Below are 27,746 nucleotides of genomic sequence, written 5' to 3' on the forward strand. Positions count from 1 at the left end.
CATCAGAATCAGAGCACAAAGAGGAAGGAGCTGGGGCGCAGGACAAGACAAGGCAGGGCTGGATGAGAGCCCTCCCCTGCGTTGCCATCAGGGCCAGTGGCACCCAGCAAGCACCGCCACCCTCCCCCCAAGCACAAGCCTGCTTCACAGCACCCGTCTGGGCAAGCTAAGTCCCATCACTGTTCCCACTGGAGTCGGGGCCCTGGCTTAGGAGGCACGTCAGTGACACGGTGAGGGCTCAAGCTGCACGCTCTCCACACTGACCCCATCCTGGTCGCAACCACAGCTCACGGTGGCAGCCACGGGTTCACTGCTTACGTGGCCACTGTATCGACGCACATCGGGCACCTGCTGTGTGTCAGGCACGGGTCCAGGCACAGAGTGGTGACCACCTCCAAGCAGCTCCTGCAGGAAGGGCTGCGGCCTAGGACGCAGGCAGCGGCCAGGGCCTCTACCCACCTCACCCACCAGGAGCCAGAGGGAGCCTGTGCCCTGGTGGCACCTCCCGGGGAGTGACCCCAACAGCACCAGGCCCCCAGGAGCCTCAGGAGCGGAGGAGCCAGCCAGCGCTGCCAAGAGCAGAGGCAAGGGGACTGAAACCCCACAGGATGCAGAGGTCCACACCGACCACCTAACTCTCCAGACCGGCCAGACCAGGGCACCCCTGCTGGTTTCCTGTGTGGCCCTGACTTCATCCCCAACATGAGCCCGCGTGTCAGACAGGGAGAGCTGGTGACTCTGAGACCCCGTTCTCTGAAAACACCCTTGACAGCAAATGACACCAGCGGGAGAATGCCGGGGAGAAACGGCGACGGACACGCCAGCTCACAGGGAGGGAAGGAGCCTCCGGGGGCCCCGAGCGGGCGGCTCATTTTCTAGTGTTTGAGTGTTGGCGAGAGGCGACAGCTCAGGGCTTTGATTCCCACTTCCTAACGATCAGCGAAACTGAGCGTCTTCTCGGGTCCTCATCAGTCATTGGTTTATCTCCTTCAGAATAAGGTCTACTCAAGTCCTTTGTCTATTTTTTCATTAGGTTTTCTTTTTTTTTTTTTTTTCTTTTTCTTTTTGCTTTTTAGGGCCGCACTCGTGGCATACGGAGGTTCCCAGGCTAGGGGTCTAATCAAAGCTACAACTGCCGGCCTAGGCCACAGCCACAGCAACACCAGCTCCGAGCCGCGTCTGCGACTGAACCCACGGAGCGAGGCCAGGGGTCGAACCCACAACCTCATGGTTCCTAGTCGGATTCGTTTCTGCTGCGCCACGACGGGAGCTCCCTAGGCTGTTTCCTTGATGTTGAGTTGTGTGAATTCTTTATGTATTCTGGATGCCAGACCATTACCAGATACTTTGCAAATACTTTCTCCCTTAACACGGGTTGACTTCTCAGTTTCCTGACGGTATCCTTTGATGAATTTAAGTTTTTTATTTCAACGAAGTCCATTTTACTTATCTTTTTTTGCCTGTGCATGAAGATGCTTGTGCATCTTCTTCTTGGTACCACTGAAGAACTGACTCCCACGAAATCCAAAGTCACAAAGACTCACAACGGCTGTTTCTTCTAAGAGCTTTGAGTTCTTGCATCCGAGTCTCTGACCTGCTCAAATTACTTTCTGCCCAAAGTTGAGGGCAGGGGTCTAAATCTGTCTTGCAGTTGTCTCAGCACCATAAAATGCATAAGGAAGTGATTCCTCCTCTTATTATTTTTTTGATGTTAATTCCCTCCATAAACACTAAGGTAAAATCCGCCAGTGAAGCCTCCTTTTGATTGCTGGTTACTTGTTACAGGTCTATTTAGATTTTCTGTTTCTTCTAAGTCAGTTTTGATACTTTGTGCATTTCCAGGAATTTGCCCCTTTCATTCAGATTATCAACTTTGTTGGCAAACTACATTCTCCTGTAACGTTCTCCATACTTCTGTAAGGTCACTCCTGTCGCGAGACACGTGTCTACAATCTGTTCTCAGCCTCCCTGCTGAAAACGCCATCCTGTCCTGTTTTACTTGACCCCACCTTCCTGCGTGAAACACAGCCGCAGTGACGGTGAATGACTTCAGCTCAAGCACAAAGACCCAAAGGCATGAGTTATTCACAGGGTCAGCTGAATGAGGACCTAGTGCGTTGGTCCAGGCACGCCGGACCTGTGCTGACGGGCACGCCGCTTGCACAGCATGATACGTCCTCTTGAGAATAAGAGGAGGAGGAACCTCATGGCCCCAAGCAGTTTATGAGCCGTCGTTAGCAGGATATGCATTAGCAGAGAGAACCTAGGCATGCTGGCTTGCTGCAGACAGGCGTGCCGTCTGCGGAAGCACAGCGAAGATTCTCTGGAATGCTAAGCATAGAGAGCTGAGCCAAGCTTCCTCAACGCCAGTGACTGCCGAACGCCTAAAGGTCAGAATAAAGGCTTAATCAGCAACCGGCTAGGTGACTTTTACAATAACTTAGAAAAGCCTACATCCTGCACCTACAGCCCTCCTGACTTGGCGTCGCCCTCAAGAGCACAGCAAGAGCAGTGGGGTTTCTGGAGGCGGCGCTCTTGGCCCCCGAGACCTTGCGTCCCCCGGTTCCCACCTTACCTAAGAGAAACGTCTCTGCATCTGGTCTGATGTTAACTTTTCCCCTTAAGTCTCAAGCCCCCGTTCCTCAGCCCTCACCTGCCGAGCTGGGCGCGGCTCACTCCCACCTCCACTCCTGATCGTATGAGTGACAGGCTTCTGTCACGTCTGCTCCCCTGGTCGAACTAAAAGTCTGTCCATTTTAGTCATCGTTTCAATTAGCTCCGCTCTCTTTGCGGTTCTGCCGTTTCTCCATCTTCTATTCGCTCCCCTGCTATCTTTACCGTTTCCTTCTTCCTCCAGCACAGGCTGTGGGTTCGGTTTGCTCTTGTTTGGGTGGTTACTGATGTGAGATCCTTCTTTCACAGTACAGACATCTACAGCAGCAAATTTCCCTGGGAACGCTGCTTCTGCTGTTCCCGGAAGCTCTAGTATGGTGCATTTCCACTCTTGTTCATTACACAGTGTTTTCTAATTTCCCCCGTGACGACTTCCTCGACTCATTCGCTGTTAGGAGGTACACGGCTTAATTCCTATTGATCTGTAACTTCATTCTGTGCTGGGAGAAGAACATATCTTATGTGATTCTGAACATTTTAAATGAGGCATGTTTCAGGGCCTGACATACGGTTGACCCAGACAATATTCCCCGGGCTCTGCGGGAGAACGTGGACTCTGCTGTCTCGCGGAGGGGTCTCCAGATGTCCCCAGGCCTCAATGTCCTTGCCTACAAATGGGGACAGAAATCCCAGCCTCGCGAGCTTCTCACACGAACCCGAGGAGGGGAGGTACACGAGGACCCCCCCCGCCAGTCCTGCATTCAGATCAGGTGCCCGTGAAGAACGCACACCTGCAGGCGCAGCGGAAACAAAGCTCGAGATAAACTCACAAGGCGCCAAGGACGAGCCCTTGCTTATCTGTGCACCGGCTCCTCAATGGAAGATACTCAGGCCTCTGATGCCAAGGCTACCCTCGGACTTCCCAGAGGAGCCTGACTCGGAAAGGGGACTGCCTCAGTGGACGAGGGGTAGCTAAGACGCAGAGGCGCTGGCCTGGGAAAGGCGGGCCGGGGCGTCGTGTGCACCTGTCCCCGGAGATGCAGGCCCGGGAGCGGAGACGACAAGGCAGGGTTTCCTTCCTGGGTTTCTGGGAAAAGGCCACAGGCGCCCCCCGTGCCTGCCCCGCGGGCATCCTGCAAACCCTGAGCAAGAGCTGCCTCCTTCCCCAAGAGCCCCCGTGGTGCTCACAGCACGGCTGCCTCTCCGGAAGTGCCTACAGCCCCGCTCAGCAATCCCAAAGGCCGCAGGAGGAGGAAACTGGCTGGTGACAAAGAAAAGTGCTTCTCTCTACACAAATTCTTCATAGGAAGTGGATTTCAAAGTGGCCATCTGTCTCTGAGATTAGCATCCCGAAACCATACCACCTCACAAGCAAGGAGCCTGGCTCTCGCTGAGCCCAAATTTCATCACAGGAGTAGAAAAGTCCCATTTAAATGATAATAATGTGAAGTGCTTAGGAAGCATTTTACAGCAAGAAATGCCCAGCTTCCAGGCACCAATGAGGAAGGGCTGCCCTGCCGGCTGGACCACGCCGCCCTCCCTGCTGGCCTTCCCCTGCAAGCCTGGACCCTCGGTGGCTGAGCCAGGAGACGGGAAAAGGAAGCTGGGGGCACAGTCGCCAAGTGGCCGCTCTTCTGCCTCGGGCACACCTCCCTCAGGAGGGCACAGCCCTGCCTGCAGCCCCTCCAGGGAACAAGGGCTCACAGACACACACAGGGCCCCTGCTGCGCGGGGACTCGCTGCAGAAACGTAAACACAGTTTTAAGCCACAGTGATGGAGATGGCGGTGGTGGTGGGGGCACGGACCATGGGGGGGGGGGGGCACGGACCACGTGCCAGGCCCCAGGCCACGCAGCCCATGCGCGGGCTTCTGTGAGGGGGTCGCTATCAGTTCCCCTCTTTTAAAAGTAAAGACCACGTGACCTAGAAAGACTGAGGACGCAGACTGGTTGGCAACACAACCAGGACTGGGAACCCGACCTGCCTGGCCCAGAGCCCGCCCCTCCGTCGAGGTTCTGAGCAGGGAGTCCCTTCCCTGCTTCCAGGGTTAGATGAACCCCGTGCGAAGGGCTCAAAGACACAACAGAAGGAGGTGTTCCCCGCCTGGTTAACGAACCCGACTAGGATCCGTGAGGACGTGGGTCCCATCCCCAGCCTCGCTCCGTGGGTTAAGGACCCAGAGTTGCCGTGAGCTGGGCTGTAGGTCGCAGACGCGGCTCGGATCCTGTGTGGCTGTGGCTGTGGCTGTGGCGTAGGCCGGCGGCTGTAGCTCCGACTCGACCCCTGGCCTGGGAACCTCCATATGCTATGGGAGCGGCCCTAAAATAAATAAATAAATAACAGAAAGAACGCTGTGAATGAAATAAAGAAGATCCAAATAAAAAGAACAGTCAAAACTCCATACGAAGGACATTTTCAGTACTGAGAAACACTAATGAAAACACGCCAGTGGACACACATCCTGGAAGCAAGAAACCAGAAGCCGACATCACAAACAGGCCAGCTCTAAGTCAGCCATATATTAAATCAATGCCAATTAAAATCCCATTTATTCAGAACTATGCAAACTGAACTTGAAGGTCACATGAAAAAATAAACAAGCGAGACGTCAGTAAACATGTTGAAAATGCAAAGAGAAGAGCCTGGCAGCCTGGGCTTTTAAAACACCGCGTGTAGCACCGTGACTAAGGCACGGCGGTGTCATCCCATGTCAAAACAGTGAAACAGAACGGAAAATCCTAACCCAGACTGGAATTTATGTAGGAAATGGGCTCAGAAAAAAGACCGGTTACTCATAAAATCACATCAGGACAACTCTCATTGGGAAGCTCTCTGGAAAAAACAAGCGAAATCCTATTTCACAGCTCCCATCAAAAGACAGTCTCAGCGGATCAAAGGTTTTAGACATAAAACATAAGATCAAGAAAGAAGACAACACAGGACCAAATTTTGATGACTCAGAGAAAGTCCTTTCCGAATTCATACAGAAACAAAATAGAAGCACTAAAAGAAAAAGCTCTGCATTCAACCAGGAGAAAAGTTGAAAGTTAACGTCTGGAGAAAACTTTATAACCAGATAGAGGGGACATGTCAGACCAGGAAACCTTATCTTCAGACACAGGGCTAATTTCCTCAAGCTATTAAAAGCTCGCCTAGCCACTAATTTTTAAAAAGACAGAATGCATGAAGAAACAGACACTACGTAATCAACAGCTACGCTGAGAGCGCGCCACAGAAGCTGTGATCTGAGGGGCCAACAAGCACGGGGCAGTGCTCAGCGTGATCGGCCAGCAGGGGAACCCCGGGGAGACACCCCCCGCCCCAGAGCAGGGGCTGCGAGGCCACCGACCCCGGGGCCAATGCGGATGTGAGCTCCGGAACCCCGGCCTCTCGTCAAGGCAGACACGCGGCAGCCCCGGCCCCGGGAGCACGTGCAGCAGAGCTGTCTGCGCCGCGGTCTAAACTGAGCGCCGCCCGAACCCGAGCCAGGAGGAGAGGGACAGGCCAGCGCGTCAGACCCAGGGCCCGGCTCTGCCGGCACGAGCCCCCCGCGGGCGCCCTGGGCTCAGCCTGCCCGAGGGCCGAGCGCTGCTGCAGCCTCAGCACTCGGCTCCCCTGGCTCTTCTTTTTTCAGGGCAGAGTTAGGTCCCAGCACCGGCAGGAGGCCTGCCCAGGGGCGGCCTGGCACGGCAGGTTCAGAGGACTCTTGGTCGAGACGCGCCGCGAGGTGACCGGAGGGAGGAGGAGCGGCGCTCGGGGCTCCGTCTCGAGGCCTCGGCGAGGCACTACTTCACCGCAACACTGACGCCCCGCTCGCCCCTCAGAGTCGCCCGACGCCACGGGAAGGTCAGATGGCACCGACCCGGCCTCCTGACGCGGAGGCCCCTTCCCCGGGGCTTGGCCTGTGACGCGCCCGGGGCTCCCCGCCCCGGGGGCCCGAAGGCATCCGGCAGGCGGCGCAGGTGGTGGCAGGTCAGGACAGCAAACGCGGAGCAAGGGGCCCCCGAGGGCATCAAACCCAAGCGCCAGACAGAGAGAAAGAGCTCGGCTCTGGAGAAAGGATATGAAGGCGGTGGTGACGCAGCCTCACTGCGGCCTCCGCCCCAAGAGCAGCGAGTCCTGGAAGAACCGCGTCTCCACCTCCACCCAGGCGCTTGGCCCACCGCCTGTCTCCACCCGTGTGGACGCGGCTCAGCACCACTCCGTCCTGCTGTGCAAACTGCCACAGCCTTGGCCGCTGGGGGCGCTTTCGCGTCAGTTCTTGCGGCCCCGACGTACCCTCCACTGTCTTCTAAGCACGTCCTCACTTCCGTCACCCGAAGGTGCTGTGGGCTCCTCCTGGTACCTCCTGCCCCAGGCCTGGAATCAGCCCTCGCGCCAGGATCACCGGTCCTGCTCCCGGAGGGTGGTGTCTGTGTCTGAGATGGGGGTGTGACCCCCACTCCCGGGGGCTGCTGCCTCCAGGCCCTGCCAGCTGCAGACTGGATGACCCGCAGACCACACTCACGCTGCCCTGGCATAGGCACCTGCCCACAGGCCTCCCGCCCAGCAGCTCGGGGTGCCCTCTGACCCTACTGCTGACGCCAGCTCCTGTCTCCGTCCTCCCCCACCCGACGGCCCAGCCTCTCCCCTGCTCCCCCCGAAGCAGCCGCGTCCGTGACCCGCATCACAGCTGGATCCTTAACCCACTGAGCCAGGCCAGGGATCGAACCCGCAACCTCACAGACACCATGACAGGTTCTTAACCAGCTGAGCCACAACAGGAACTCCTCGAAACATTTTTAATGCTTCTTGTTGACGCATTACACTCCTTATTGTTGGGTTTTAAGAGCTTTTCTGTATCTGGATATAGGTTCATTATCAAATATGTGATTTGAAAACACTGTCTCCCAGTTTCTGGCATTTTCATTCTCTAAAAAGAGTATCTTTCATAGAGCATAAGTTTTCAACTTTAATGAAGGCAAATTTATCAGTTTTTTGCTTTTATGAATTGTGCTCTTGGTGTTATATCTAAAAATATTATTGTCAAACCTAAGATCACACAGATTTTTCTCCTGTATTTCTTCTAGAAGATCACAGGGCCTTTTTAAGTGTTAAATCGGATAATGTGTATATAAAACCACTTGGCCCAAGCTAAATGTTCAAAAATTGTTGGCTTCTAAAAATGTGCGTGCTTTTGAACAATTCCACTTCTAAGAATTGCTCTGAAGGGAATAATAATTGGTGCAAACAAGGATCTTGGGACACGTACATCTGTAGTAACCAGAGTTTTTATTTAGAATAATGAATCATAAAATGAAAACAAATACCTACGTAGAGTTTGGCTAAATAAAATATTCATAAAGAAAGCAGTTTGCAGCCCAAAAGTTACATTTTAAAAGACGACTTAGCGGCGTTCCTGTCGTGGCTCAGTGGTGAACGAATCCAACTATGAACCGTAAGGTTGCGGGTTCGATCCCTGGCCTGGCTCAGTGGGTTAAGGATCTGGCGTTGCTGTGGCTGTGGCGTGGGCTGGCAGCTGCAGCTCCGATTGGACCCCTAGCCTGGGAACCTCCATATGCCACGGGTGCGGCCCTAGAAAAGGCAAAAATTGAAAAATAGAAAAAAGTAAATAAAAGACGACTTAGCATGGACAATGCTCAGGACAATGTAAGACCCAAACCAAACGGCGCGCGTGGCCTTCCATTCCCCCCACAACGGCCTCGGGGCGCGCAGGTTTGGTTCCCATCGGCTCGGAGGCGCTGAGCCACCACGGCCACAGGGCTTTCCGCTGGGAGCCCGTCCTCACCCTTTCGATGTTTTCTCCTACGCTGTCCAATTCTCGCCACGAAAACCTATTCTCCTGGTCATCACTCTGTTAAGAGGCTGACCCAATAAAATGCGGGTGCGGTCGGGGATGGGGGCCGAGCAGCGGGGGGAGGACCGGTCCAAGCCTCTGCACCCTCGCCTCCGCCGTGGATCGCGAAGGTCGCACAGGAGCCCCCCCAGCAGCGGCCTTCTCAGCTCCGGCCCTCCTCCGCCCGGGTGCCCGCCGGCCTGCCCCAGACCTCAGCACGCCCACCCTCCACCCACTCCCCAGTAAAAATGCCCCGTGGGCACGTATCTCTCCAGACACCACCCCAATGCTCTCGCTCCCTTTGCAGAGACCAGCCGCCCAAGCCGCTCCTTTCTCCAGCTCTGCCCCTCCTCCCTCAACCCATTCCAACCTGGTGTCCCCGAGGGGGCCGCTGCTGCCAGCTACTGTCCAGCCCACCATGTCCTCCCCTCTGCGCTGACCCCTCATCTTCCCAGAGATGCCCCGAGGACCCTCCGTCCAGGGCACCCCAGCCCCGTCTCTTTCCCTGTTCCTCCCCCTTCCCGACCCCGACACCGGAGTCCTGCAACCGCCTCCTCTCCATCTACCCTCATCAGAAGGAAAGCGGAGTTTAAGGATGGACGATAAACCACAGAAACAGAAAGAGACGGGCCTCCCGCGCGCAGCTGACGGACCGTGCGGGGAAGAGGCGGGCTTCTGCCACCGTGACCAGTCGCCGGGCTGTCCACCTAGAAAGGTGTCCTTCCTGACCCCGCACGTCCCCCTAAAGCACAAATTTCAAGAGGATGGTGCATCTAAATGTAAAAGGCAGGACCACAGCTTTTTGGAAAAAACACCACAGACTATTTTTCTGATCAAAGTAACCAAAACTTTCTTTAAAGACGACGCAAGAAGAGGTAACCACATAAAAACACCCAACAAATGGACTCAAAATGAAGAATTTCTAGTCATCCAAAGGCACTGATGAGAACACTAAAAAGTAAGCCACATACACAGAGAGAAGCTATTTGCTACACACACACACACACACACACACATCAAATGAAAAACTCCTACAAATCAACAGGTTTACAAAACAAACGAGATAGAAAAATGGACAAAAGACTTGTCTGCACACATCCCAAAACAAGACGTCAGCAAGTCTGATAAGCACACGGAAAGGTGCTCAACCGCCTCGGTCCTCAGAGAGATGCAAAGAGCCGCGGGCGACACCCTCACCTGCCTGGCGCGACAGCTTCCCAAAGCTGGATGCACCCAGGACGCGGGGCTCACAGCGCAACCAGGACCCTGCACTGCCGTCAGGGCCAGAAGGTGACGGGCCAGCCTCACGGTGTGGCACAAACGCTCAGCAAAGGGACAGGCGAGAGCGGTCCCAGCAGCACTGCTCGTAAAGAGCCCCGGATGCCCAGCAGCAGCAGATGGCTTAGCCAACTCTGGGACATTCACAAAACGCAACCTCACGGAACAACGTCAACAAGCCTGCGACCACCACCCGCGGCACGCGGGCTCTCGAGGCGCACCTGGCGGGCACACCTCACACACCTGTCCACACACGACATCGGGACCTCGCCTGCATGAAGGTCGGCCCAGCAAGGCACAGCTCAGAGGCTGGCGGCCAGGCTGGCAACGTCCAGGGACAGGGCCAGGCAGCTGGGGCGGGCGGGAGCGGGGCCTCGGGGACGGCCGAGCTTCTGCCTCTGCGTCGGGGGGCTGTTACACTGCTCATGGGTCATCTGGGTTTTCGTTGTAGACACTACACTTCAACAAAAAGTTTCGAAAACAGAGGGAACGCCTGAAACTGAACAATCATTAAGTAGTAAAACTTACTGTTAAAGTATCTTTTTTTAAAAAAAAATTTTTTGGCTGCACCGGTGCTATGTAGACCTTCCTGGGGCAGGGATCAAACCTGTGCCCCAGTTGCAGCCCGTGCCACAGCTGTGGCAATGCCAGATCCTTAACCCACTATGCCACAAGGGAACCTCCAAAGAAAATACCTTCCTAAAGTTTCGATTGGTTTTTTACAGAAAAAGCACACATTGCCGCTACATCCAGCCTTCCTTTAATTTCAAAGAACACGAGAACCAAGGCAGCAGCCCCTGGCTGCTGAGCACCCAGTGACACCCGGCAGATGTGTTCTCTGGGGCCGTGTCATCAGCACTGTCACCGAAAGAGAAGACACGGAGAGGAGGGAGGCCGAGGGCGACACAGCAGCGCCCAACGGGGCGGGAGGCGAGTCCCCGGGGGGCCACCTCTGTGACCTGCCCGCCTGAAGCCACAGGAAGCACCGGCTGGGCGGGCGTGGCCAGGCCTCGGGGAGGGACGCCTGAGAAGGGACGGGAAGAGTTCCTGTCGTGACACACAGTGGTGAACGAATCCAACCAGGAACCATGAGATTGCGGGTTTGATCTCTGGCCTTGCTCAGTGGGTTAACGATCCGGCGTTGCTGTGGCTGTGGTGTAGGCCGGTGGCTACAGCTCCGATCAGACCCCTAGCCTGGGAACCTCCATATGCTGCAGGAGCAGCCCTGGAAAAGGCAAAAAGACAAAAGGGGGGGGCAGGAAGACAAGCCCCGCTGGAACCGCAGCGATGGGGGGTGGCCCAGCATGTCCGGGGCAGCACCCGGCCGGAGAGAGGCGGGGGGCGGGGTGCTCCACGGGGAAGGCTGGTCCTGAGGGAGGAGCAGCAACGCGGGACTGGTGAGGCTGAGCCCTCGCTGAGGGTCTCGGCCACTCAAATCGAACTCCTCCAGGATCAGCAGGATCCGAACGTGTGACTCTGGGCAGCCAGGCAGGCCTCCGGGCCCCACTACGGGAGGGACCAGCCTCCCAGAGGCCAGATGAGCAGCTGTCCCATGTGGCCCAAATGAGGGGCTCCGGGAAAGCAAGGGACACGTCCCTGCCCTGCTCAGGAACGACCCCACCCCTGCCAAGCATGTGGGCTGGGGGACCTCGCCGAAGGCCGGGCCCCATGCACTGACACGTGAGGGCTGGGCCTGAGGCTCACAGGCCACGCTCTGAACGGGACCGTGGGCTCCAGGGCCACATCTGCGCTTTGCCGCCTTTCTGCCAGGCCTGCACCTCCATCTTCTGCTGGCACACCCACCTTCCAGCCCATCTGCCCTGCGCGGGGCGAGGGGACAAGGCTCTAGAAAGGTCATCCTGATGGGAAGTGGCCTCCAGGCAGCGCAGTGCTGGGACGGAGCACCAAGCCAGGGCCAGGCGGCCCCAGGCTCAGCTGCAGGGACCCTTCTTGTAGACATTCTGGGCAGAGAGGCCCGCCCCGGCCCTCCTAGGAGCCCAGCAAGGGTACAAGGGGATGCACGAGCAGAGCTGCGCCCGGGGTGGGGACAGAGGACAGAGCTGGACAGAGCGCGTGGGCCAGAGCACCGGCTCCAACCCCAGCCCCGGCCCTGACCAGTCTGCGGCTCTGGACAAGGAGCTGGAGCGCCTCATGTCCCCCGCGGGGCTTCCTCCACCACCGCAGGAAAGACGACAGCACGTGCGGAGTGGCAGGCGTGGAAAGGCCGGCAATCCCTGTGTGACGAAGCACCGCCAGCCCCACTGGCACCGGCTGGGACAGGCTGGGACGGCACGGGAGCCGGCAGCCTTCTGACCACAGGCCCGGCAGCTGCTCCCCTCGCCGCACCCGGTTCCCCCATTTCCACCGCGCAGGCGTCAGAGAGACCCTGAGGTTTGCCTCAGCGGCCACAGCATCTGTGGACACGCCCAGCAGACCAGCAGGAGCCGCACTCGGCACGAGAGCCCTTTCAGAGAAAAGCAGGTAGAACTGAACCAGCCTGGTCTGACGAGAGGCCTGCCCCACACAGCTGCATCGCCGTGGATCCAGAAGGCAAGTCAGAAAGGCCTCCCCCTCGGCCTGAAGACACCCTGAAAAGAGCTTTGACTCTAAAGACGCAGAAGGACCTGGCTGGGTTTGGGGTGGCGGCCTGATGGGGCAGCACTGGCCTTGTAAGAAGCCCCAGGCACGGCCTCATCAGTTGCTCAGCACAGCCGCTCGACCCATGGAGAAGCTGGCTCAGGCCACTGAAGGGCAGGAGAGCTCAGAGCCCCCGGAGCCCGGAGGCTGGAGAAAGCCCACCAGGGCACAGGAGCACGCAGACCGAGACCACAGGGCTGCCCAACACAGGCAGCTGTCCAGAGCCGCGCACGCCCGGCCAGGGTCCAGGCCGAGCCTCGGGCAGCACTGTGCCGCGGGGCCAAGCGATTGCTCATCTGTGTCCTGCCTGGCTGACAGCTCAGGACCGAGAGTCACAGTAAGAGGACCAAAGAGCCACAAGCTGCAACGTGGCAGCACTCCCTGCAGCCAGAAGGGCTCTGGGCACTGGGGATAAAGGACAGGAGCCCAGCCATCGGGAGCTCCCAGGCGGCAAGGATGGGGACAGGGAACGGGTGGGAGAGGGGCAGGCGGGGGGGGGGGGCAAGGACACACTCGATGAAAGCCACCAGGCTGCTGTCCTCGAGGAGGTCACAGCCTGGACGACGCTGCAAGCACAAGGTGAGCGGCCAGGGTTGCTTCCCCCTAGACTGAGGCGCCCACCTGCCTTCCGCACTTGGCTCTGCGGCACCCGACCAGCCGCCGGAGACACGGCCCGAGCGCTCGCTCAGCTCCGAGCCAGAGGGAGCTCCCCGGGGAGGCGGCGCTGCCTGTCAGTATCCAGCCAGCTTATTCCCTCCTTTGCGCAGGAGAGGTAGGTTCTAATCTCTGCTGCCTCCCAGCTGCATGTGTCCGCGCTTGCTTTCCTCTATTTAAAAAGCAGAAGCTCATTTTGGATTTGCGAGAGAGACAGCTACCACCCTGACTGCACTAACCATCTACCACCCGGAGGCCAGGCAGGCCCTGCGGACGGAAGGAACACGTCAGGCTGGAGACATCAAAGCCCCAGAAACCCAACTAGAAGATTCACGTCTCCTCACAGTTCCTCCACGGAGAGTCCAAGGAGGCCGCCCACGCGCCCATCACTTCTGCTGACAGGCCGGAGGCCTGAGCCACCGGTTCTGCTGGAACAACCTCTGGGAGGCCATGCGGCCGCATAACCACCCCAACAGAAGCGGCTGCTCCCTGCGAGGAGCCCCCACCCCATAAGTCAACCAGGCCATGAAAACCAAGAATGCAGGGCCCCTGGGGTGCGGCAGGGTGGGCGAGGGGCGAGGGCACAGTGCCCACATCTCACTGCCGGGTGCTCCCTGCAGGCGGGGCGCTCTCACCCCACACGTCTGCTGCACGACACTTAGGCCAGCGTGGGGGACAGGGAGGCCCAGCAGCTCCCGTCCACAGCCCGGATGCAGAAGAAGGCACAGGGCATCACCAGGCAGAGTAGCACCCAGAGCACCTCTGACCACCACGCTGGTGGGAGTGGTGGTCGCCAAGGCAGGGTGACACCACCCTCCCTACCCACGCTGATCTCTGTGCTCTGACGCCTCCTACAGCCTGAGAGAGAAAGAAGCAGCCTTCTGGGTTTTGGCTTTGGGAGCAGAAGCAGAAGGTTTAAAAAACAATCACGGCCAGCACTCGTGAGGAGGACAACCCTGCTGCCTGACCGGTGGTCACAAGGCACCTGGATGTGACCAAGCTGGGGACCTGCTGGGGCCCCGCCCAACAGAGGGCGGGGCTGGGCCCCTCCCCTGCGCCTCCCCGCCCACCCACGTGGCACAGCAGGAAGCTGGGGCGCTGTCCGGGGTCCTGGACACTGGCTCACACTAGGGAGTCCTCAGGAAGCCGGGCTGACCAGCGGAGGGCAGCGGAGGGCAGCGGAGGGAGACGGACACGCTCATGGACACATGTGCCCGAGCCTCATCTCGGCAACGTGTTCTGGCTCATGGGTTTTTTTGAGCTTGACGTGGGCGTTTCAGGGCTGAGTCCTGACCGCTAGACCACCAGGGAACTGCCTTGTTGTGGTTTTACAGGCATCTTAAATAATTATTCTGGCTCAGGGGGCGGTTGGAGGGCAGAACAGGAATGGCCCCCGCCCCCAGCAAAGCTGCAGAGGGTGCGAGCAAGGAGGAGGCCCAGCCCTGGGCTGCAGCGCCGGGGCCCACAGGCGGCTCACCCTCCAGCTCACCTTCATTCTCCAGACACGCCTGACAAGTTGACGGCGGTGTTAGAATTTATCATTCACGTAACAGCGTGGTTATTAGTGGAGTCTCATTTGCACGTGTCAGAGGAAGAGAAAGCCACCTAATTAACCACGTTCCCATCAGCCAAAGGAGGGTGTGCTGCCCACTTCCCTTGGGCTCCTGTCTCCCAGCCTCCGCACCTGCTCCCTCCCCCATCAGAGGAGCCTTCTGAGCCTCTGTTGCAGGGAGTGGAAAAGCCCCCCCTTCAACGATGGGAATTTCAAACAGACCACGTGGGCACTGGGCTCCTCACTGCAGGACCTGCCACCCAGCTCTGCGTCCAGAAGGCCGGCACGAGGCAGACAGCCTGCTCCAGAAGCCTCTATCCGGGGGCCATGCAGACCCAGGACGGCCCCTCCACCCAAAGGCCAGGAGGCAAGACTCACTCTCCCGTCAACCTGGCAAAGCCAACCACTGTCCCTGCGCCTGTGCCCCAGGCCGCACACTCTGTGTAGCCCCGAGCCAGCGCGGTGCCTGACACACGCTGGAGAAGCACCTCTGGGACGGGAGAGAGGGGAGCAGGGAGGCTGCCGGGTGTGTAAGGGAAACCCGGCGGCTCCTCTGAGCTGCTTCCCGACACGGGAGTGAGCCTGCCCACGAGAAAAGGCCGTGCTGAGGGCGAAGGAGAGAACTGCCAAGCACTGGCGTGGCTGGCACACAGCAGGCTCTCCACAGACACCCACCAGCAGCACACAGGTCAATCCATCACGGCCCCCAGATCTGCCACCCAAAGACGGCATCTCCCCGTCCCGCGGGGTGAAGGTCAACGTCGGAAGCAGCCTCTGCCGACGGGGTGCCGCACCCGCTCCAGCCCTGCAACCAGAGGAGAGCCTCGCACCTCCCCGAAGGCGTGGGCACCCTGGAACCAGCCCCCCACGACCCCGTGCACAGGCCTGGCCTGGACACCTCCACAGAGGGTCACTGTACTCGTGCCCCCACCTCCTCAGGGGCTGCCCTACCCGCCCAAGTAGGGCCCCCGCAGCCATGCAGTCCCTGCCCTGACACGTGCTGGGGGGCCCCAGGCCACGCGAGGTCTGCTGGAGCGCCGGCGGGTGGCGTACAGCGCAGCGCAGCCAGTGTGCTCCCGTCTGAGAACAGACGGAGGAGGAAGAGAGGGCAGGGGAGGCAGAGCTGCCCTGGACACGCGCTGCCCAGCGGGGCCCCAGAACCGGACGACCGAGGCCCAGGCGGCCCCAAGAAGCTCAGCGACGCCGGTTCTCTCTCAGGAGCCCAGAGCCGGGGACAGGAGACTCAGACGAGGTCCCAGAGGGGACGCTCCTGGGAAGCCAAAGGGAGTGAGGAGGCAGGGGCCCGCTCCCCACCAGGACAGCCCACAGCGCAGCGCTGCAGGCTGGACCCTGGAACCAGGAGTCCCTCAGTGTCCCCAGGCAGATGGACCGTCACCAGTGGCACCTGGACTCGGGCAGGGTCTGTTCGCAGGGACAAAGCTAAGTAAGCGCTCGAGCTGCCGGGAGCAGAGCGTCCCAGCCTGAGGGCTGAGCGGCCTCTCCAGCCCAGAGGCTCAGCAGACAGCTTGGCGAGCTTCCGTTCCCAAGCCAACCACGTCGGTGGAGCCTCTAGGGCCAGCTAGCTCGCGGCGGGGCAGAGGCTGAGCCGGCCTGGCCCCTCCAACGGAGAGCCAGCACTCGGCGCGCTCCCCCAGGAGGGGGCCTGGGTGCCGAGAAAGAACGAAAGGCAGGCAGCTGCCTGCTCTTACGGAGACGCTTCCCCAGAAGGCAGCTCTTGGGTAAGCGAGCCGACTCCTCGCTACATTCGTAAACGGAAAACCAACCTGCCCGCACTTCGGGGCCTGGTCCGGATGCCCCTCAAGCCTGTTCTGTGGAAGCCGACGCTGGCACGTCGCACTGCAGTCCCCTGGCATGGGACAGCCCGGTCTGTGCCAGGACAGAATCAACCCAGGGCACAGCCTCCTTGCCGGCATGTGGTGCCAACGGCAAGATCTGGGTGTCGTACGTGCCAGGCTAGGGACTCGTCCTGGGTGCAGGGAAGGTGACTGCTCCCCTCCCAAATCTTGAAACTCAGGAATCGCACTCAGCCTGTGCCAAGCCGCCCGAGGACACAGTGCTGCCTCTCTATGGGCAGGACGCTCGGTTCCCCAAAAGCTGTCAGGAGGCAAGAAACAGCCCAGGAGCAGGAGACCCCAGCCACGCCCCGGGAAGGTCCTTCTGGGAAACAGCGAAGGCCCAGCCAGTGTCCCCATACACAGCCCCCGGCTCGGCTGCCTGGATCAGGGGTTGGCAATGCAGGGGGTGGGGCTGGCAGGGCCCCCTCCTCCTTCCTTCTCCCGGCCTGCACCCTCCTCCAGCCACAAAGGCAGACGGGAAACAGCACGGGAAAGGCCTGCTCACCATCCTGAGCGTGCCAGCCCCCAGAGTGCACACTGGCTCCAGGGAAGCAGCACTGACCAGGGCCCCTCCTGGAGCTCAGTCAACATGTGCCCCACTGTCCCACCCGGCCGAGGGGTTCTGCGCTCAGCTCTGGCACACCCATCAGGTCACTTCCCTGCTGGACCGGGACGCCGAGGTGGGTCACAGGAGAAGTCCAGGGCTCCCCTCTGTGGCGTCTACAGGTGGTTCCCCCCAAATCACGTCACCTTGCCCCCAGCCCTCCTTCCCCTGCCAGAGTCTGGTTCACACGGCCACCCCCGCTGAAGCGGCACTCACACCTCAGGCTGGTGCACACACAGCTTCACACACCTGCCCTAACCCTCAGGAGTGGGTGCCCTGCCACCACCTGCCAGGCTTCACATTTCCTGTGAGGCCCTGCTCCGAGCTCCGACCTAGTTTCAGTGCTGGCCGTGAACCCCAGGGACAGGCTGATGCACAGCACTGCCCCCTGAGAACCCCTCCCCACCCTCGCCACCCCCCCGCCCCGCTGCCCATGTCAGGTGGTCCGCGGACACACTCATCCGCAGCCCATACGGCCTCGGTCGGCACTCAGGCTCAGCGAGACCTCGCTGCAGCCTTGCTTGGGTTAAGGCAGGGCTGCGGCTGACCTGCCCACACTGTTGGAACAGACGTGGGCCATGGCGGCTCCTCATCACCAACAGACAAGTGGGGTTCTTGGAGACCCTGCTGGGCCTGGCCGCGCCAGGGGATGAGGGCTGAATCTGCCCGGGCCCCTGGAGGGCTTCACAGAGTGGAAAGGGCTGGTGGGACGGGGGTCCGACAGGGAGCGGTGAGCCGGGGGCAGAGAGATGCAGACCTGAGCAGCAGCAGACAGGAGGGGCAGAGCCGCCAGTCCCGGGGCACAGCGGGTCACTGCAGGTCTTCTCAGCTCTGCTGCCTCCCACCTGAGCTGCCCCAAAGGCCCTCATCTGCACCTGTGCCACTGGGGCCGACAAGCATCCTGCTCTCCCTCCCTGAAAACTGCCTCTGAGAGTTCCCGGTGAGGCACAGTGGGTTAAGAATCGACTGCAGCATCTTGGGTTGCTGCAGAGGTGTGGGTTTGACCCCCAGCCCAGCACAGCGGGTTAAGAATCCAGCGCTGCTGCAGCTGTGGCGTACGTCAGAGCTGCAGCTCAGATTTGAGCCCCAGCCCAGGAACCTAAACGTGCCTCGGATGCGGCCAATAAAAACAACCTCCTCTGAGTTCACCTCCTTTCAGGCAGAGGAACCACCACGTCGCTGCACTTTTCGTCTTCAAACAACGACCACTGCCACCAACAACCCCACCTGGACTGTGGGCAACCGGGCGCAGCCCCCAGCAACCTTCCTGAGGGACCTGGGGCCCCCCATCTCTCCCCGGGCCTCCGACCCTCAGCCTTGGCGCCAGCTGCTCCCTCGCCCACTGGCCTGCGCGCAGGGAGCGGGGTGGGGGCAGGCTCCCACCTTTCAGGGCTTCGACTTGCCCCTCAGGGGCCCTTCTCTGCCCACCCAAGGGGCCCTCTCCGCCCACTGCCCACAGGGGAAATGCTGACCCTTCAGGGCTCTGCTCCCTGCCAGCGGGACACCAGGCCCAAGGGCAGGCCCCAGGCCACCTGCTGGCCGCCAATCCAGGGCACGCGCAGAAGGCCCTGCCGTCGAGGACGGTGGAGACCCACACTGCTGTCCTCAGGATGTATTCGGCGTTCCTGCGGGATCTGGCTCAGGTGCACAAAAGAGGAAAGGTTTCACAAGGCTCCAGATGCAACAGCAGAAAGTGCCCCACGCTGGGTCTCATCTTCCTTCAAAGCCCAGAGAAGGTGCCGTGCCCCCGCCCCCCCACCCCCGACAGGCGAGGAAGCACCCAGTGTTCTGCCCCCAGGGCTCTTAGCCCTCCACCTACGCCCAAGCCCCTGCTGGGAAGCGGATGGAACCAGGGCTGGTTCAAGACCACTGCCACCACAGACCTGAGCCAAGGCCCGGGGGGGCTGCCTGGGCGCCTGTCTCAGGTAACTGCTGGCTCCGGGCTGCGTCCACCTAGCAGCACCCAGAGTGCCCTCAACACGCAGGGAGCACCCACGACCTCCAGGAAGCCCTGTCGGACTCACGGGGCGCAGAGGGGGCAAAGTGCCCAACCAGGTGCTCAGAAAACACTATTTTAAAACTTGCTGACCAAAAAACCCCCAAAACGGACCACTTTAAAATAAAAGCAAATGCTGGAGATTTTCATTATGTGTAACACTTCTACTAAAACAGAACAAACTCCAGGTTTATAGCAAACGAGTTCCGGTGGGGTTTGCGTCCGCTGTAACCCCCTATTCAGGCGCCGTCTCATTAACATAGAGGCTTAATTGGCGTTTCATGGCTGCATTGTGTCTCAGGAATGAGCGAGGTGCAATTATGGTAAAAAGAGCCTCCAACGGTTTCAGTTCAATGCGTGTCATTCATCGCGTCAGAATAAGCACAGATGTTCCATTGGGGGACAGAGAGGAAGACGAGCAGCTTTCAAACGACACTTTTTTCGTTTAAAACTTTATCTAAAATAAAAGTTATTGAAGTGAAATTTACAACACAGTGTTTCTCTCCCTTTGTTTTACTTGCTATAGGGCATTAACTTTCAAAGGCTGGTTCCGCTTAATTTGATTTTTCATTTTTCAATGAACATCTGTGTTTAGGTCTAAAAAGCTCTTTGTGGAAACATACAGAGCCCCGAAAGGGTCTGAACAAGGCCTGCCTCAGCAAACACTTGGTCGCCAGGCCGGCCTGCCTTTCCCGGGTCCAGGGGTCCAGGGGTCCTAGGGCAGGAGGGCTGCTCTGCCCCTCAGGGCTCCCCCTCCCCACGGGGGAGACACGGGTGGGAGCGGAGGCTGCAGCGGCCCTACCTCAAACTCCGCTCCTCCTTCTACAGCGCGGGTCCGAGAGGGCTGCTGGGGGGGTGCCCTCCGTACGCCCACCCCTCACCCAGCGGTACCACATGGGGGGACAGGCCTGCCTCCAGGGCCCCTTCCGCCACGTGAGCCCTGGCAGGGAGCACACCAAGGAGGTACCCCAGCTCAGTCCCCCAACTGGCCCTGAGACGTCAGACAGATGGGCAGCTCGCCCACGCCTCGGCTTCCCTCTCTGCCCGTGTGGACCCAACCGAGCCGAGCTGCCTGCAGGGCTACTGGCGGCAGAGAAGAACCAGGCTCAGAGCAAGAAGAAAGGCCCGATCCAGGCCCAAGGCCCCCAGGACACTCAGAAACGGGGCTCCAGGGGCCGTGCACCAGAATCCCCAGCCGGGGAGGCGTGCGGACAACGGACCCGGGGGAGGCCCACCAGCCTCACCGCCTCTCCTGCCGGCCGACACAGTGGCCGGTCCAGGCTTCTCCACAGCCGCCCTCCCGGCCAACACAGGAGTGCAGACAGGGCTGGCCACGGCAGCGCGGGTCTGAACGCTCCTATGTTTTATGGTGCTGTATTTAGAAACCTCTAAATAAAACCCACAGCGCGTGCTGCAATAATACACATTTTTTAAACTCACTAATTGAATGTTGCCATTATAAGCGCTATTTTGGACCATCTGCTAAATATGTAATTTAGGAATTAAGATTCATATCTTACAGGGTACGCTAATTATTCCTTTGAATCCACTTGGGCACTCTCTGAGCACACACAAGAAGTCCTGCAACCAGCAATGGAAACAGCCCGTCTCCTGGTGCGGGGTCAGGGCCGTGACAAGGCGGCCATCAGGAGCCAGGCAGTCACAATGTCATCAGAACCCGTGACGGAAGGGCAGAGACGGGCACGAGGCCTCACCTTTCTAGGCTGAGAGTCCGTTCTGGCTACTTAAAGTCGAAGGGAGTTTCTGGATTTCCACCCAAACCCTTTGGTTGACAGCTTCTGCTCAGTGACTGTGCACAGTTAAGCCAACACCTACGCCCCCAACACCTGAAAACAGTGTCTCAATCTTAAAACCCCCTCCTGTGGCTGGACTGTGAATCAGTGACAGGCCCACGATGGCTGAGACTGTCCCCATTCCGTGGCCCACGTCCTCACGTCGCTCCTTAGCAGCCATGCCCCAGCATCAGGCAAACCGCCCGGGCTCTGTGAGTCAGGGAACAGCAGTGCAGTCACCTCCTTTTGTGTGATGCTCTACCTCTGTTAACGCGATCCAATTCAGAGTCTACTTCTGATGTCACCACAGGGTGGTGACGCACTCTGAGGACGGTGACTGTGGTGCAAACCCCCGGTCATTCGGCCACGCGGCGCACAACGCACCTCTCCACCCTGTGCTCTCCCGGCTTTGACAACTCTCTGACCCCCAGTACGGGTTCCCCATCGTTCCAGACTATTACCCCGCTCTGGGGGCCTCCACGGGTTTAACCAACCAATAAACACAGTCTCCGTATCAAGACGCACCACCTGCCATGACGCGGCTCAAGCAAAGACGCCCAGGATACAAGCTCACGAGCAAGACGCTCGCACGCGTCCCGACAGCCCCAGCAGCACCAAGAACCACTGCTCCTCCAGACGAAACTCACCAAGTCCTTGAGTTCTCTCTTCTCCCCACCTCAGTCCTGATCACAACTGGAGGGAAGAAAAATGGACGGGCAATCGGCGACAGCTAAGAAGCCAAGCGTCTCAAGGTGAAGGCCGGGGGGGCGTGAAGGCCGTGTCCTTGGAAGAAAAGCAAATGACAACCCAGAGAGGGTGGAGCCGAGCACGAGCAGGGCGGCCCCGCCCCCGCTGTGGCTGCACACGGTGCCCCGGCCTCCAGGAGGGGACCCCCCGAAGCGGAGGACGGGCTGGGGCAGGCCGGCTCCTGCTTCGGCCAAGACCGCCCGGCAGAGGGAGACCCGGTCAGGACGGGCGGGGGCCGGACGGCACGGCCGCCTCCTGCACACACCGCCCGCTCCCAGCCTCGGCCGTCCACCCGTCCACCCGATGGAAGGAGGAGCTTCGCGAGCCTGACCGCGTGGGCCTGTTCCAGCCAGGGAGCAAGGCCCCGCACGAAAGGGGCGCGGGAGCGCGGATCTGCGCAAAGGCGGGTTGGGGAGGGAGAAAGAAGGGAGCGCGGGGCTTCCTCGGCCCATGACAGGGCACAAACCCCGCGGCTGAGAGGGGCCGGGAGGGGGGACCTCAGAGGGCAAACAGACTCGGCCTAACGCGCCACGCGGGCTACACTCCACCCAGAGTTTCTCACCAGAGAAGCCGCGAAAAGCAGACAGGGCATGTGCTCCTCAGGTGCGGAGCGAGGGTGGGGGGCGGTGCTGGGTGGCAGGGGCCTCAGAGGGCACCACGCTCGGCATCCCGGCCCATCGGATCGGCTGAGATCAAGGACCGCCAGGACCACAGGCAAGCCGGCGACGAAGCGCGCCCAGGAAAACGGCGGGCAGCCTCTCGGGAGGGCGGGCACGGCTAGGACCCGGCCGTCCCACTCCCAGCTATGCCCTCAAGGAGGGAAAACTCCGTCGCACAGGCCACGGCTTTATCCAGCCCCAGCAAAACACAAGTCCGACAGCCTCAACTGACAGGTGCAGGAATAAACCGCAGGGCAGCCACACACGCGACCCTCTGGGCCACGGACGGCACGAATGGGCCTTGAACACGCTGGGTGAGTGAGAGGCCAGGCCCGGAAGACGACACGCCGTGCAGCTCTGAGGATACCCGGCGTCTCCAGGGCGAGGGGTGCAGCGAGGGGGACACACAACTCCCAGGAGTGGGGGCTCCAGTCCTGGTTCGTTAAGAACCACCCACGACAGGAGACCACAGGGAGAAACAAACTTGCTGGCGAGACCCCATCCTGAAACAAGGACAAAGCCAGCGAGGGGCGGAGAGACGGGCTGAGGGCTGGAAGGCAGCATGACCGGGGCTGAGCGCACGTACCACGCCCAGTCCGCCACGGTCACGGGCTCCGGTGCTGCAGAGACAGGTGCACACACCAAGCCCGAACCCGTCGACAGGAGTGTGGGATGCCAGCCAGGTTTCTCAGCCTCGAAGAAAACGAGCAGGCTGAAAGCGTCCAGCAGGGTCGGGATGGAAACGGACAGCAGGAGACCGAAAGGCTTTCCCGCGCACGCACACCCGGCAGACCTGGAGCCGGAGGCAGATGTGCACATGCACGACCTCCGCCCGCCGTGGGGCCGAGACACGTGGACACACTCCCACTCGGGGACCGGTTCTCCATCAGAAGGAGCCAGGGCCCCTGGAGGAGTGAGGGACTGTGTGACGGCAGGGCAGATACCAGTTCACAGCGCGGGGTGGTGCCCGCAAGAAAGAAAAATCAAACGGGCCCAGGAGCCCAAGCAAAAGTGCTCCAAAGGCGGGAGCTCAGACCACCCCCCCCCCGCCCCGAGTGAAATCACGTCAGCACACAGGCCACGCAGGTCAAACCCGCCGCAGGACCCTCTCAGCAATGGGTACAATTAGGGGCTGAAAGTTTGGGGAAACGGGGCGTTTTCAGGGTCTGGGGTGTGTGTCCCAGGACACGCCCTCACTGCAAGGGATGCAGCCGGCCTTGACCTCATGGTCCCGAGAATCACACAGCCCAGCTCTACACAACGCCTGGCCATGCTCTTCCGAGGGGTCAAGGTCATGAAAGACCAGACGTCAAACCATCTCAGGTGTTCGAATCCAAAGAGTCGGGCAGGCCAGCGCGACGTGGGACCCTGGCCTGGATACTGGGACAGGAAAGCGTCAGAAGCAGGAAAACTGGCAAAATCCAAATAAAGTCTGCAGTGAGCAGGGCCGCCCCACGTGCTGCCTGGTTCACGGTGACGGCACGGTGGCTGTGCAGGGCGCTGGCCGGGGGAGCAGGGAAGGCTGCACCTCAACTCTCCACGCTGTTGCTACAGCTGAGCTGTCAGCTCAACCTGACTTTAAAACAGAAGGTTTTAAAAGAACACATAAGACGTGTTAAAAAAAAAAAAACCAAGAGGTTGATGCTGGACGCAGCATCCCCCCAAAGGCCACGTCAACAGGCCGTCAGGCCCCCGGAGAGACCCAGGGACCTCCCCGAGCGGGCGTGGCCGCTGTCGACCGGCTCGGTCAGGGCTGGGCGCTGGCCCAGGGCACGCTCCCCTCACAGGGGCACAGGGAGTGCAGACTGGGGACCTCTGGAAGAGCCAGTCGGGACGTCTCACCCTCCCCCGTGCAGAGGTGGGGGCGGCAGCTTCCAGAATCAAACCCACTGGGCGTGCCCGGCCCCACCACCTGCCGTCCTCCACGGGTGCAGAGCAGCTCGGCATAACGGGACATGGCAGGCAGGTGGCAGCTGCCACCGCCAGCACCCCCACCCCAACCTGCCATGACCTTTGGAGAGACCTGCCTCTCACGGCCCTTTCCGGGAGCTGCCACGCTTGCGAGCGGGGTGAGGTGTGGAGCCTGAAGGAAATGAGTGGTGTGAACAGACCAAGCATGACGCACCTCCAGGCTCCCTGAGGCACCACCCAGGAGCGGGCGTGTGACAAACATCTCCGAAACCACAGCCGAGGCGCCCCGTCCAGCAGGAGGCAAGAATCCGGCCAGGAGGACGACTGCAGGGCAGGCGTGGGCCAGCGCCGGGGGATGCAGCGGAAGCAGGAGCAGCCAGTGAGGGGCAGGCTGCCCCCCGGGCTCAGGGAAAGCAAGACCAGGCCACGGGCCACACCGGCGACGGGCGGCTGGGTGCTGCAGGGGGGCCACGCGAAGTCAGACTGAGGAGATGAGGGTTGACTGAGGCTTCGGGGCGAGGAAGGAGTCCAGGGGTTCCAGAATAAGGAAGGGCCCTCACCAGGGATGCGCGTGGGGCCTGTCCTGCGTGGAGATGACTCCAGGTGTACGTGGAGTCCACGGACCCGTTTTCTACCACGTCTGAGTCTGGCGGAGAGGCCGGCTAGGGGCAGGGACAAGTGCCTGTCCTGAGGGGCCTTCTGCCCGAAGGGCAGTGCAGGCACGTAAGCAGCTCTCCTGGCCTGCACAGCATGGGGGCAGGCCAGCGGGGGACCGGCCCTCGGCCCTGATCCCAGCAAAGCAGCCTCTCCAAGAGCCCAGGCCGCAGCATGAGGTGGCAGCCAAGGTGGCAGAGACAGGCATCAGCCAGGCCAGGCGAGAGACTGCCCCTCACCAGCCACCGTCACTCACCAGAGTTGCTCCTACCTGACGAACTGGCCACAGCCCAGGGAGCTGAGGGTCTGCGGGGAAGCCTCCGCTGTCTCAACACGGCTCACGGGGTCCCCACCCCATGTGCCTTCCACCACCCAGGTGAGCCACGAGCTCAGCGTGGTGCAGTGACACCTTGCCCTGTAGACCAAGGACATAGCAGAGGGCAGCTGCCAATGCCAAGTGATGGCGGGCGGGGGCGGGGAGAGCATGTGCCAGGCCTGGGCATGGCACGCCTGCTTCCAAAGGGCGCCCCGGCCTCTGGGACACAGCCATTCATCCCTACGTGTGAGCATTCCAAGGACGGCAGGCCCCCCGCCCCAGCACAGCAGCAGCACCTCAAGGAGCCCCACACGCATCTCCTGGGGCGCCCTGGAGCAGCTCGAAGGAGCCAGGAGAAGCCCTCTCCAGCTGACCTGGGCTCACTGGGCAGCTCTGGGCCCCCATCTGGACTGTGGAGCCCTACTGCTCCTGGACACCTGGCCTGGGCCTGCCACCTGTGCCCAGGGGGATGGAGCAGCCACAGGCTCTCTGGGCTGCCTCCCACCACCTGGCCTGTGCCCAGCACACAGGGCACTGGTCTGACCCGCACGCTGGGAGGCCCACCCTCCTGTCTCCCTCTCACAGGCACAAGCGGACTCTGAGCCCAAACAAACACGTCCAGGAGTCACAGGGGCCCGGGGCACGCAGGCATGAAACATGAGCGGGCACAGGCGTGGGGTATGTGCTGAACGGGCACAAACGCCACCAGATGAACCTGGGGTCTGGCTGGAGGCACACACGCAAGGCTTTGTGTTATTTCTCCCAACCCAGCCCTCCATGCACTCCCGCTGACAGCAGGCCCTCCCAAACGCAGGGCAAAGCCCCGGGCCCTCAGCCCCACTCAGAGGGCCCCTCCCTCGGGAGGCCCAGCGGCTCTGGACGGGTCCAGGCTCCCCAGCCCCGCCCACGTGTCTCCAGGGAATGGGGGGCGGGGGCGGCAGGCTCCGTCGACAGCCCTCCTCCCGGAGGCAGCGCTGTCACGGGTTGCACCTCCCTTCCGAGTCAAGGTCACGGGGCACACGGAGCCCTGCAGATGGGTCGTCTGGCGTCTGCTGCTGGGTGGATGGCAGCGTATTTTTAGTAGCGAGAGCTTCTCTCCCACACGTGTTCCATCTCTTTCCTCTGTCCTCTGTGCAGACGGGGCGAGAGACGCCCTGCGCACTCCCTGGAGCAACCAGCTCCTGGGAAACACGGCCAGCGCGACGGGCTGCTCCTCCAACTCCTGCCCAAGCCGGAGGTCAGCACGGAGGAAGCTCGCCACAGCGCCGGAGAAGGCAGCGCCCCCGCTGCTGCTGGGCTCCACCCGCCCCGCCGGCGCGGGTCCACACCTCCCATCAGAAGAACCAGGACAAGGGGACTGAACGGGCCTCCCTCTCTCCAGTTCTGGGAGGGAGAAGACGCTGGGCCCGAGACGGCCCCCTGGACGGCGGGGCCCACCTCCCACCCTTCTTGACAAAGGCCCACGCTCACTTTAACTGGGACAAAGCTGGAAGTGGCCTCTAGAAGGGCTCTGATTCGACCCCCGGCCCTGCTGGGGCTGCCCCAGGGCCCTGGCCTCCCTCTCAAACAGCTCCGCTCACCTCTCCTCTCCCCTCCCTGCTCCCAGACGACCCCAGGCGTCACTGCCAGCATCCCACGTCACTCTTCACCCCGAGGTCTGATGGCAGCCTGGCACCCCCGTTCCCAGGGGGCCCCTCTTCTGGAAGGCCACGGAGGCCCCCGGATCTCTCCACACACCAATGAAGCCCAGTCTTTGGGCACGCAGGTTCCTCCTCCACGGTCTGCAGACCGAAGGCACCTCTCCTCCAACCACACAGGGTCCACAGCCAGTCAGCCCCCCCCCGCCCCCTGCCCCCGAGGCTGCCTCGGCCAGCCCACCCCAGCGCCACGCTCCCAGCCCGGGCCCGTCGCTGGGCAGCCGAAACTGCTTCCTTACAGCCCGTCCGGCCCCACAAACAACCCTTCTGCTGGTCTCCCACTGGCTGCTCCCCCCCAACAACCACCCCGGGTGTTTTGCCAAATAACACTCTGTAATAAAGAAGACTGTTGATCACATTACAGCCCCTGCCCGGCTGCAAAAAGCCTCCGCAACTTCCTCCCCAAGCAGGCTGGAATAAAGCCAGCCTCCCGGGACCCCTCCCCATGGCAGCCACTGCCTGCAGCAGGGCCAGGGCCCTCCACGCCGAGAAGGGAGCCTGCCCCCCACCCGGCTTTCTCAGCCACGGACGACAACAGCTCTCCAAAGCCGCCTCGGCTCTGGGAGCTGTGTCTTCCATCACTTTGTTTCCCCAACACACAAAGCCAAGTCTTTTTTTAAAACAGAAAACATTCTAATTATTTTGGCGCATCATTGCGGAGAGGTTTGTAAACAGGAGCGGATGCCGGGAAAGGCAGGGACGGGGGAGGAGCGGAGGCAGAGGAGGCGGCCGCAAAGCCCCATCGCCGGCCGTCTCCTTGGAGGGAAGGGCCAGGGGTCTCAGAGCAGCTGCCCTCCAACCTCTCCAGGGCAGGAGCGTGGACAGAGACCACCCTAGCCGCGGCACGCCCCCGGCGCGCTCAGCCTGGAGAACGGCGGCCTCGGTGGTGGGGCCGATGGGCCAGCGGGGAGCCTGCCGCGACACGCTCAGACCCCTGCAGCTA

At 60.6% G+C, this 27,746-nt stretch overlaps 2 protein-coding genes across 8 annotated transcripts in view; both read right to left on the reverse strand.

The window, feature by feature from the left end:
* MAD1L1 (mitotic arrest deficient 1 like 1) overlaps window positions 1-27,746 on the reverse strand; it is a 309,825-nt gene that overhangs the window by 179,095 nt on the left and 102,984 nt on the right. The window lies entirely within an intron of this gene.
* Window positions 23,779-25,541, reverse strand: LOC146404315 (uncharacterized). The gene is made up of 2 exons (XM_085016391.1): window positions 25,062-25,541; window positions 23,779-24,593 (listed from the first exon to the last, which is right to left on the reverse strand). Exons 1-2 carry the CDS (start codon window positions 25,421-25,423, stop codon window positions 23,819-23,821), a joined length of 1,137 nt encoding a protein of 378 aa, XP_084872517.1. The 5' UTR covers window positions 25,424-25,541; the 3' UTR covers window positions 23,779-23,818.

Source organism: Sus scrofa, chromosome 3 (assembly GCF_054392235.1).
Source record: "Sus scrofa isolate SSC_HxYL_T2T_F1_AM1 chromosome 3, Sscrofa_HxYL_maternal_Yorkshire_Landrace_v2.0, whole genome shotgun sequence".
Classification (NCBI taxonomy): Eukaryota; Metazoa; Chordata; class Mammalia; order Artiodactyla; family Suidae; genus Sus; species Sus scrofa.

Excerpts from the sequence above, each read along its gene's own strand:
- LOC146404315 (XM_085016391.1), bottom strand. The coding sequence starts at position 25,423 with ATGCGTGTGGGGCTCCTTGAGGTGCTGCTGCTGTGCTGGGGCGGGGGG. Across the intron at positions 24,594-25,061 it reads GGCTGTGGCCAGTTCGTCAG|CACCCAGCCGCCCGTCGCCG; the intron begins GTAGGAGCAACT and ends GCCCCCCTGCAG.